Source organism: Oryctolagus cuniculus, chromosome 4 (genome assembly GCF_964237555.1).
Source record: "Oryctolagus cuniculus chromosome 4, mOryCun1.1, whole genome shotgun sequence".
Classification (NCBI taxonomy): Eukaryota; Metazoa; Chordata; class Mammalia; order Lagomorpha; family Leporidae; genus Oryctolagus; species Oryctolagus cuniculus.
This window is the reverse complement of record NC_091435.1, coordinates 77,669,387-77,682,063: the sequence shown is the minus strand read 5'-3', so window position 1 is coordinate 77,682,063 and position 12,677 is coordinate 77,669,387. Positions and strand designations below refer to the sequence as shown.

Below are 12,677 nucleotides of genomic sequence, written 5' to 3'. Positions count from 1 at the left end.
GCTCTTGTCATGAGTTGCCAAGGCTATGGAAGCCCCCTGAGTTCACTGACTCTGATCATTTTTAGACAAGGCCATGGTCAAAGTGGAAGTTTTCTCCTCCCTTCAGAGAAAGGTACCTCCTTCTTTGATGACCCATTCTTTCCACTGGGATCTCACTCGTGGAGATCTTTCATTTAGGTTTTTTTTTTTCCCCCAGAGTGTCTTGGCTTTCCATGCCTGAAATACTCTCATGGGCATTTCAGCTGGATCTGCATGCCTTAAGGGCTGATTCTGAGGCCAGAGTGCTGTTAGGACATTTGCCATTCTATGGGTCTGCTGTGTATCTCACTTCCCATGTTGGGTCATTCTCTCCCTTTTTGATTCTATCAGCTAGTATTTGCAGACACTATTCTTGTTTATGTGATCCCTTTGGTTCTTAGTCCTATCATTATGATCAATTGTGAACAGAAATTGATCACTGGGACTAGTGAAATGGCATTGGTACATGCCACCTCGATGGGATTGAATTCGAATCCCCTGGTATGTTTCTAACTTTACTGTTTGAGGTAAGTCAGCTTGAGCATGTCCCAAATTGTACATCTCTTCCCTCTCTTATTCCCATTCTTATATTTAACAGGGATCACTTTTCAGTTAAGTTTCAGCACTTAAGAAGAATTGTGTATTGATTACAGTATTCAACCAAAAATATTAAGTAGAACAAACAAAAAATACTAAGAGGGATAACATATTAAGCTGCTCATCAACAGTCAGGGTGAGGGCTGATCATGTCACTGTTTCTCATAATATTCATTTCACTTTAACAGGTTTCCTTTTTGGTGCTCAGTTAGTTGTCACCTATCAAGGAGAACAAGTGGTATTTGTCCCTTTGGGATTGGCTTATTTCACTCAACATTGCATCAAATTGAGAAGTTTCTGTACTGCAAAAGAATCAGTCAGGAAAGTGAAGAGGCAACCGACAGAATGGGAAAATATATTTGCAAACTATGCAACTGATAAAGGGTTGATAACCAGAATCTACAAAGAGATCAAGAAACTCCACAACATCAAAACAAACAACCCACTTAAGAGATGGGCCAAGGACCTCAATAGACATTTTTCAAAAGAGGAAATCCAAATGGCCAACAGACACATGAAAAAATGTTCAAGATTACTAGCAATCAGGGAAATGCAAATCAAAACCACAATGAGGTTTCACCTCACCCCAGTTAGAATGGCTCACATTCAGAAATCTACCAACAATAGATGCTGGCGAGGATGTGGGGAAAAAGGGACACTAACCCACTGTTGGTGGGAATGCAAACTGGTCAAGCCACTATGGAAGTCAGTCTGGAGATTCCTCAGAAACCTGAAGATAACCCTACCATACAACCCAGCCATCCTACTCCTTGGAATTTACCCAAAGGAAATTAAACTGGTAAACAAAAAAGCTGTCTGCACATTAATGTTTACTGCAGCTCAATTCATAATAGCTAACACCCGGAACCAACCCAAATGCCCATCAACAGTAGACTGGATAAAGAAATTATGGGACATGTACTCTATAGAATACTATACAGCAGTCAAAAACAACGAAACCCAGTCATTTGCAACAAGATGGAGGAATTCGGAAAACATCATGCTGAGTGAATTAAGCCAGTCCCAAAGGGACAAATATCATATGTTCTCCCTAATTGGCGACAACTAACTGAGCACCAAAGGGGAAACTTTTTGAAGTGAAATGGACACTATGAGAAACAGTGACTTGATCAGCTCTTGTCCTGACGGTTGATGTATAATGTAATACTTTATCCATTTTAGTATTTTTTTTTTGTTCTGGTACCATTGGTTGAACTCTGTAATTAACACACAATTATTCTTAGGTGTTTAAATTTTAACTGAAAAGTGATCCCTGTTAGGAATTTGGAAAACATTATGTTGAGTGAAATAAGCCAATCCCAAAGGGACAAATACCCTCATTATATTATTTATAAATTCTCTAGAAAATGTTTGCATAAATGGAGAAAACTAATTTATTAAGAGACTTCACCCTTGTTATTTATTTGTTAATAAAATTTTAATTTTGGCACTTCATAAGATATTTAACTAGCATAGAAAGAAATGAATAAGGAAAAACTATTTTAGAAACCTTTTCTGGGGCTGGCGCCATGGCACAGTGGGTTAAAGCCCCAGCCTGTAGCACCGGCATCCCATATGAGTGCCGGTTCGAGTCCCGGCTGCTCCACTTCCATTCCAGCTCTCTGCTATGGCCTGGGAGACCAGTAGAAGATGGCCCAAGTCCTTGGGTCCCTGCACCTACATGGGAGACCTGGAAGAAGTCCCTGGCTCCTGGCTTCAGATCAGCTCAGCTCTGGCTGTTGCGGACATTTGGGGAGCGAACCAGCGGAAGGAAGACCTCTCACTCTCTGGCTCTACCTCTCTCTATAACTCTGTTGCAAATAAATAAAATAATTCTCTTTAAAAAAAAAAGAAATCTTTTCTGTCAATTGACCATCAATTAATTTATGTTTTCTAATGAGTGATTTTCTTTCAAGTATAGAAATTATTTGAAGATAAAAATATAGGATGATACAGCAATCAGAATGCTTTATTTAAATCAGAAAATGTGTCTCACAGTTTTCTGAATTGTTGTTATCTAATTATATAGCTTTGGAAAAAAATTCCCTTCTAAATGTGCAGCTCTGTGAAATAATAGTTTCTCTGTGAAATAACAGTTGATAGTGTCTCTGATGTTTCAGTTTGAATATGATTTATAACATTTTAAAACAGGTTTTATAAAACATAAGTATAAACCTAAATGTATTTTCTGTGTCACAAAGTACTATTTGTCTTTTAAACTTTCTAAAATTTAAAAAATAAAAAGCCATTAATAACTCACAAGTCATAGCAAAAGAGGTGGCAAGCTGCATTTGGCTCATGGGCTATATTTGCTGATTAAAATTTGCCATACTAAACTACTTATAATAGAAAACATAAAGGTGTTACAGTGGATGATAGTAATAAATCATACTTGTAGGAAGTTATCCTTATGAAAATACATAAAAATAATTCCATGAAGAATAAGAAACTAAATCAGATTTTAATATTTTGAGATTATAATTAAATGCACAAAGAAAAATGTCAATTATATAAAATATTTGATAAACTAAATATAATATACAATAATTATGCCTTATAAGATATTGTTAATAATGTGTATTTTGTAAAGAGACTCATAATTTAGTTAGACTGATGGTGGGACATTTATTATTTAAGATAATCTTTCATTTAATATTTAAACAGGAACTAACTCGTTATAATGTAAGATCTTGTGTTTTATTTTTGCATCTGTCTTATATTTAAATAGGACACACACATAATATTAATTATTACAAACTTATTACCAAGATTCCTTCAAAAGAGAACAATTCCTGCCCAGAATTATTGAATCCAGATTGATGCAGGAAGGCAATGACCAATCAGGTATTTTATGAATTCCTGTATTCTTTTCAATAGAAAACTCACCTCATATATTCTAGTATCTAATTTACTCTGGCTCTTAAATCTCCACATTTTAGGGATTCCCTGCCCCTACCTCCAGTTTTTCACCAACCATTTTGGCTTCCTGTATATGACTTCCTACCTAAAAACCAGGGCCACCCTCACAGATTTCCAATACATAGTAAATTACTGGCAAAGGGCTTGTATACAGTAAGTGCTTGTTTAATGAACGTTCAACAGTAGAGTCAGAAAGGTTTGAAAATTTACTCTCAAGAGGGGTGATCAGGGAGTATGTTTAAATGTTAGAGAATATGTTACACAATAATATTTGAGAAATTTGAGTTTGAAGATGATTAAGGCAAGAGAGAGTAGGAAGCAACTAGTTTTGGAAGTGTACTGAATTAAAATAATACTTGTTAGTCTTTGAAATGTGCCCATGGGAATGTACCTCTCCAAATTTCTTCACTTTTACTGCTATTAAAGATAAAGCATAAGCACCACTCTGATATCACTGTTAAGCCAATGGAAGTAAATGGCAATAGAAACTTCTTATGACTCACTAGCTTAGCACACCACATAGAGAATAGAGGTGATCTAGTTCAGTGTGCTACTCAATGCAAATATTTCTCATCCTGTTTGGCTAATTCTATGATAGAAACCTTAAAAGGCATAAAAACATTCCAATTTTGAATTGCTATAATTGCTACAAAATTTCCTTCTATTTCAGCTAAACCTAAGTTTCCTCTACTATTTATCAATTTTTCTCAATTCTAAACTCTGCAGCAATGAAGAATAATTGATTCTTGCTCTCACATGATAGATCTTTAAGCACCTGGAAAGACTTAGTAATCACTTCTAGGTACTCTCAGATCAGTAAGAATCTGTATTTAATAAGTGTTGCAAGTGACACTAAGAGGTTTACAGGTCACATTTTGAGAGACACTATTTTAATGTTTCATGATTATTAAGCTACCAACAAGAATTTTACCCAGGATCCTTCCAAAAGAACTTTCTGAGATGCATCTAATTTTCCATATGGGAAGAGCCATAATGTTTGTAGTTCTTTTATTAGATATAGATATTGATATATACATATGTAGATATTGAGAAAGAGATATTGCTTGCTGGGTTTTTAAACTATTGTTAGATTTTCAAGTTAACAGATTTTTTTGAGTAATTAAAATTATTAATTTTATCGACCTTTCATTTTTCATTTTTAAATGAAGAATAGAAGGTAGTAGTTATAAGTGCAGTATGATCCTATTGGAAGAGGCTAGATTATTTTTTCCCCTCCTTCTACAGCCCCACACAGTCTCTTGTATTACTCTAAGGTAGGCTTCCTGGCATTTGATGAAATGAAGCATAATTTTTAAGAACACAAGCAGCTGGGTTAAAATGATGCTCAGGACCAGCATTGTGGCATAGTAGGTTAAGCCTCTACCCTGCAATTCTGGCATCCCATATGATTTGAGTCACAGCAGCCCCACTTCCAATTCAGCTCCCTGCTAATGTACCTGGGAAACCAGCAGAAGATGGCCCAAGTGCTTGGGCTCCTGTACCCATGTGGGAGACCTGGAAGAAACTCTGGGCTCATGGCTTTGGCCTGGCCTAGCTCTGGCTGTTGTGGCCCCCTGGGGAGTGAATGAGCAGATGGAAGATTGTCTGTCTGTCTGTCTCTCTCTCTCCTCCTCCTCTTTCTATAACTCTGCCTTTCAAATAAATAATTTTTTTTTTTTTTGACAGGCAGAGTGGACAGTGAGAGAGAAAGACAGAGAGAAAGGTCTTCCTTTTTGCTGTTGGTTCACCCTCCAATGGCCACCGCGGCCGGCGCACCACGCTGATCCGATGGCAGGAGCCAGGAGCCAGGTGCTTTTCCTGGTCTCCCATGGGGTGCAGGGCCCAAGCACCTGGGCCATCCTCCACTGCACTCCCTGGCCACAGCAGAAAGCTGGCCTGGAAGAGGGGCAACCGGGACAGAATCCGGCGCCCCGACCGGGACTAGAACCCGGTGTGCCAGCGCCGCTAGGCGGAGGATTAGCCTAGTGAGCCGCGGCGCCGGCCTCAAATAAATAAATATTTTTTAAAAAAATTACACTCAATCATTTTCCCTGGGATAACAGTTACCTAATTGCATAAACACTTATGCTCCCCTTCTTTTCTAAAATGAGGAAATAATAATCTCTACTTTATAATGCTCTTCTCAGGACTAATTTAGGGAATATGTATAAAGCACTTAGCATAGTATGTGGTATATGGTGCACACTTCATGCAAGCTATTGTTTTCATTATTAAGGCATAATTGGTAAGGTTGTCATTCAGGGTATTCTATGTCATAAATTATTTACTTGGGAAACATGTCCTATTAAAATCTAGTGGTTGAGATTAACAGTACATTTTATAAAGCCTCCAACTGTATATACTGTTTTGGCTCTACACAAAAGTACTCAGAAGATTCCACTGTCTTTTCTAGAATGACATCACACAACTGATTTATAATGGATTTATTCTCTATAAATACCCCCTAAATCACATTGTGTTTCTGCACATATAATAGTCTCTTTAATCTTTCATATCCTGAAAAACTGCCCATCTAGGCTCATAGAAAGTTAACCATAAATGGTAACCATTGGTAGTTCAGCTAGGGTCAGGGAACATAGTAGTAGCAAGCTGTCTGACATCTTATGACCCAAGTCCTGTTAGAATCTACAGAAATTTTCAGGTAAGTCTTGTTACTTTAATATACCCTGGCATACTTTTGGAAAATAAAAACAAAATTAAGAAGATAGAAAAAAATACACTAAAAAGTGATTTTGTCCTACGTAAAATAAATCTGAGTCTTAAAAAAAGAAACAAAATACAAAGGACAGTATACCCACAGATACGGTTAATCACTTACCTAATCATATCTATCACCTTCTAACTTACCTAGACATTGTTCATTAGCATAGCATGAGAGACCAAAGATATTGAAAATAAGTGGTGAAAGGATTGGCTTATGGCAAAATACAAATTATCTATAAATTTACATCTAAAGATCAGATGATGACCCAATCCCACAACAGCACAAGGATGTAAACCTATTCATCTCTACTCCTAGCTTCATGCATTCCAATTTTAGGTTCAGTTACAGTACTGAGGCAGAGTAATCATTCTGGTGGCTTACCACAGCTTTTCCAGAATGAGGTCATATACTCAGCCCTAAATATGAACAGAACTTCAGGTATTACAAGTTGGTTTTTCTTAGGAGGGGTTCATGTGTCTTAATTCTCTGATCCAAGTACTAACCAGGCCAGACCCTGCTTAGCTTCCGACATCAGATGAGATCAGGTGTGTTCAGGGTGGTATGGCCATGGATTCATGTGTCTTTGTTTTTTTTTTAAACAAATGAGGGTTGATTTTATTCATGCACCTAGAGGGGAAGTTAGGTAAAGGGAACCAGAGTGAAACTGTAGAAGCACAGTTTTTGTATTTTTTTTTAATCTTTGAGAAAAAATTTTACTATTAACTCTCATAATGCAACTCTTTGAGGTTCTGCACAGGAAGTTAGTACACAGTGACTCCTGTTGTTAATTTAACAATTAACACTTATATATGACGTCAGTGATCACCTGAGGCTCTTGACATGCGCTGCCTAGGCTATGGAAGCCTTTTGGACTCACATGTCTTAATTCTATCATCTCCTTTAATCACCTGCATATGCCTTTTTTGCCAAACACTGATTAAATTCTGAGTCAATTATAGTGCAGCTTGGATTGCTTGGGTTGTGCTGGATTCAAAGTAATTTCATTTAGATACTTGGTTCTCCATCTGCATCAAAATTTTAGATATAGAAAAAACTGTGAACATTGAGATAGGTTAGAAGTTTCTAGCTCAAAGCTTTTGATTGGTTTTGTCCCCTAATTTTAAACAATTGGATTTACTTTGATTTCTAGTGAAGAATTTCTACTCATTATTGCTAAACAACAATTAATATTTGGAGGTCTATAATGGTTAAGGAGACCAAGCTTAGTTTCTTCAGGCCACAGATGTTTACCACTGCATTTATAATAACTACTGCCAAATATCATTGAGTATTTATTTTCTGGACACTAACACACAATTAAGGTTAAGAAACTTGTTAAGGCTGGCGCCGCGGCTCACTAGGCTAATCCTCCGCCTAGCGGCGCCGGCACACCGGGTTCTAGTCCCGGTCGGGGCGCCGGATTCTGTCCCGGTTGCCCCTCTTCCAGGCCAGCTCTCTGCTGTGGCCAGGGAGTGCAGTGGAGGATGGCCCAGGTGCTTGGGCCCTGCACCCCATGGGAGACCAGGAAAAGCACCTGGCTCCTGGCTCCTGCCATCGGATCAGCGCGGTGCGCCGGCCGCAGCGCGCGGGCCGCGGCGGCCATTGGAGGGTGAACCAACGGCAAAGGAAGACCTTTCTCTCTGTCTGTCTCTCTCACTGTCCACTCTGCCTGTCAAAAAAAAAAAAAAAAAAAAAAAAAAAAAGAAACTTGTTAAAGTTTTAAGGCCACAAAGTAACACGGCAAGTCAAATTTCTGATTCCAAAGCCATGCAGTTTACACTAAGTAACACAATCTTCCTGGTAGCAAAGATGCCATCTGTGTGGTCTGGATATCTCCTCTAACATCAATAAACCCAAAACTAGATTAAAACATTTGTAAAGTTTATTTATCTATGATCTTACCTATTTATTGATTAATTGATTGAAATAGAATAACATTTACTTGCCTCTATCTTCTCTAAGTCAGAAACTAAGATAGGACAAAACACCTGGTATCTACATAAAGTTAAAAAACAAAACAAGCATTTGGGTGAGCATTTGACTCAGTAGTTAAGATGCCTGTATCCTACATCAGAGTTCCTGGGTTTGAGTCTCTGCTCCACTTCCAATCCAGGTTCCTGATAACGCATACCCTGGGAGATGGCAGGTAATGACCTACATTCAAGGGTCTCTGTCAGCCACATAGGTGACCTGGGAGAAGTTCTGGGCTCCCAGCTTCAGCTTGGTCCAACCCTAGATGTTGTGGGCATTTGGGGAGAGAACCAGTGGATGGAAGATATTACTCTTTCTCTTGTTCTACCTTTCAAATGGAAACAAAATATTTGGAGTTATACAAATGTTGATTATAAATTTTAGCAAACAATTTTTTAAATAAAAAATGTAGTTACTGTGCTCGCCTCAGCAGCACATATACAAAATGAGTTCCTGAACTATAAAAACCAAAAAATTAATGTTAATTAGTTTTACCACTTAAGTGGTAAAGTATTTTTTCTGATGTTTTTCATGTGAGACATATTTTTAAGGTTCTTTTGAATTTCTTTGTTAAAAATTATTTCTTCATAACAACTACTCTTCACTGCTCAGATGTCATAATTTCATGATTATTTTTATAATATTCATATTTATTCTCATTTTTCTGCTAATACCAAGGAAAAAACACACGCTTTACAATCAAAGATTACTAACTTGGAGTTCCACCTCTATTCACTTAAATACTCTTTTAGTTTTCTTGTCAGAAAAAAGCATTGCATTAAAAAAAAAGGAAACTATTGTTTTGAAAATTGTAACAATAAACTTTATCTTCCTTAGCTACTGACTCTACTTGAAGTCTAGAACATTAATAATTCATGTTTGTTAAAAATGCAAATCTGACCACAATCATTTTTTAATGGATACCTAAATTAAGGAGGCTGTACAGCCTGTGTTTGATTCTGTTCTGGTCCCTACAACAACATCAAAGGTCAAAGACTGAATAATATTAAGACCAAAGGACCTTCCTTTCTACTCATCAATTCTGAGAGGTAATATTGCTCATCTGAGGCTACTCTTCGGTGAAGTTTTCATGATCATTACAGTTGTTCCTAATTATATAAAATATTTTACTGTATTATAGAGAATTTTTATAAAAATCTCACTATTTTTGGTTTTTAAGTTTTTTATTAATTATCTTTTGAAGCCTCCTTATTTTCTAACAGGTCTGATGATACTACTCAGGTTTAAAATAGAAAAGGAACACTATCTAAATTTTATAGAACATTTTAAAACCTTTCAGAAATGTCTTAGGAATTCCTACTGCATATCTCATGAAGCCTCTCCGGTTTTAACAATTGCTTAGGAGAAATTTGTCTTCATTCACTGTGAGGGAACAGTATTTTCATCATAACAAGTAAAAATATAGTTTTGAGACAAAATGGGCTGTCTAGAAAATTATGGAGATATGTTTGTTCATAAAAAGGATTTTCACCTTCACCTGGCAAGTGATGTACTTGATTCCTCTGTCTCACAGCTGGTATTTCATTCCTATAAAAGCCTGGTGCTGCCTCAGGAGTTCTGGTAGCAAGTCCTAAAGGAAGGGAATACAAAACTATTGGCATGCAATTTCTTAGCTCAAGTGAAGCAAGAATTTTTACCTTAAAGCTGATTTTCATGACAACTATTTGAAAAAGTTTTGTGTGTTTATCTGTAATAAAGATAGGTAACAGCCCAACAGATAATCATTTGGTGGGAAGAAGCTTCTTGGAGGATTTTGTGGGATTCTAAGCCCATAGAATTATTCAGAAGAAGCATTCAAGCCAGGAAATGAGATCTAACTCCAACCGAAACCTGAGAAAAATAGAGTGGGTACTCCTTTTCAGTATTCTGTGCTACTAAATGCTATGTTATTTTAATAAAGATATGTTTAGGCCGGCGCAGTGGCTCACTAGGCTAATCCTTCGCCTTGCAGCGCCGGCACACAAGGTTCTAGTCCCAGTCAGGGAGCTGGATTCTGTCCCGGTTGCCCCTCTTCCAGGCCAGCTCTCTGCTGTGGCCAGGAAGTGCAGTGGAGGATGGCCCAAGTTCTCGGGCCCTGCACCCCATGGGAGACCAGGATAAGTACCTGGCTCCTGCCATTGGATCAGCACGGTGCGCCGGCCACAGCGCGCAGGCCGCGGCGGCCATTGGAGGGTGAACCAACAGCAAAGGAGGACCTTTCTCTCTGTCTCTCTCTCTCACTGTCCACTCTGCCTGTCAAAAAAAAAAAAAAAAAGATATGTTTAATAAAGATAAATATTTGTCTCACCCTATGCTTCACTTGAACTTGATAGCATGATAAATCTACTATAGATTGTGTACACTGAGAATTATGATGATGGATGGCTATAAAAGTAAAAGTAGTGTTAAGACCTGCAACCAACTAGTTTAGAAATAAAATGTTCACTTAAGGATTAGAAAAAAAGGCACATTTTCAAGTAGACATTTTAGAAAAATGCACACTTTCTGGGATGACATAACTCTATAGATGTAGACTTAGTGAGTTCTGTAGGCTTGTAGTTCTGCTCCTAGTAACTGGACAATGTCAGCAATTACTCATCATCTTTGGAGGTGAGACCACACAGTACACAAACTGCATGACCTTACCTGGTGAGTGGGAAAGCATTGTGCGTCCTTAAAATAATATAATAATAAATAATTTATATGATTCTTAGCTTAATGTTTGTTTCCATAGATAGACTCTAAATTTTATTAATGATGGAGTATGTTTACGTTTTTCAGCAGTCTATCCCTAGTGGATAAGATAATTTCTAACTGTAGAAAATGAGGTTATCTGTTGATTAATTGAAAATTAATCTTGTTGTGAACGGAAGGGGAGAGGGAGTGGGAGAGGGGAGTGTTGTGGGTGGGAGGGAAGTTATGGGGGGGAAAGCTATTGTAATCCATAAGCTGTACTTTGGAAATTTATGTTCATTAAATAAAAAAAAGAGATTATCTGTTGATGAATTGATCATATAAAAAATACAAAAGCACTATATTATCCTGGCAGTGGGCATGTCAGCGTTGGATTCTTTCAGTTCCCAATCCATATTGTATTCTCTTTCATATGCTCAAGGAAATATTCAATAGTCTGAATATTTACTCTACATCGCCTGTACTTTAATGGGAGTAGAAAATTGAGATCCACATAGAAAAATTAAAGCTGTATGATTTTTGGCTCCCGAACACACTACTTCTTGACTTCTCTTATTCAGAAATTCTTCCATCAATGTTTTCCCCTGATTTTAGCAAATTTAAAGGAGTGAGAGTCTAAGATCTCAAAATAGATAATATTGGGGAGGTAACTACTATGAAATATTTTCTAGAAGTTTTATAGGAAAATGGTTCTCAAGTGGTCCAGAGATAACAAGCATTAGAAACAACTGTGATTTTGCTAGAAATGCATTCAGGTCTACCCAAGACCTACTGACTGTGGCGCATAGCCATATTGGTTTTAACAAACCCTTCTGATTCTCATACAGGCTTCAGTTTGAAAACAGCTCACTAAGGAAAAAAATGGAAGAAAGAGAAGGCAAGAATAGCATTACTGTTAAATTATATATATACATTAAAAAGGGGGGGTAATACTGAGATACACAAATAACAATTGCTATTGTTGGTACTGAAGTTATAGATGAATCTTGTGGTTGACAACTTCTACCCCAAGTAACACAGTATAAAGAGCACAGAAAATCCTTTGAGTTTGCCTTGGGGTAAAAAAACATAGTGTTGATGGTATTTCAAGATGTTTTTCAACATTAATAAAAGTAAAAATTGTAAGTAGAGGGCTAAAGATGATGTTACCAAAAACAATTACTAAAATTTATTATGAAGTATTGAAAGCCATATGCCTGATACTGGGAACAAGGAAGTTATTCATTAATACCACAACTATTCAACATTATATTGAATGTCCTAGCCAATTTCTTTCATAGAAGGAAGAAACAGAACTGTTATTTTCACTGGAGACATAATTGGTTAATCCAGAAGCATTTGCAAACTATTTTGTAAGTAATATAATTTGTTTACTAGATACAAAACCAATATACAAAAATTTAACTATTTTTATTTTTATATTCTAGCTACAATTAGAAAAACAAATAAAGTAACATTTACAATATAAAAAATCAAATACAAAGGAATCAATCTAATGAAAGATTTGTAAGGCCTCTACAAAGAAAACTAAACAAGCTTCTCAGAGAAAATAAAGAAGATAGCACATAAATATAGAGATATAGACTGAAAAACTCAGTATTTCTGAATATGCTAATTATGCCCAGTTATCTATAGATTCAAAGAAACTGCAACCCAGATTTAAGCATCTTTTTGTGTGAACTGATGGATTCTTTCTGAAAGTCCTATGGAAATACAAAGAATCTAGAATAAGTATCAAAATCTTGAAAAGGAC

General features: G+C 36.8%; 1 protein-coding gene across 14 annotated transcripts in view; it reads right to left on the bottom strand.

The window, feature by feature from the left end:
• The window catches only part of STXBP5L (syntaxin binding protein 5L), a 426,109-nt gene that overhangs the window by 71,465 nt on the left and 341,967 nt on the right, over window positions 1–12,677 (bottom strand). For 7 of the 14 annotated variants that reach the window (XM_051859272.2, XM_051859275.2, XM_051859276.2 and 4 more), the window contains one exon: window positions 9,729–9,821. The exons of 6 other annotated variants lie outside the window; for them this stretch is intronic. In XM_051859272.2, coding sequence (XP_051715232.1) covers window positions 9,729–9,821 — 93 coding nt within the window. Of the gene's footprint in view, window positions 1–9,722; window positions 9,822–12,677 lie in introns of all 14 variants that reach the window. One more of the 14 variants, XM_051859274.2, reaches the window with a different exon arrangement.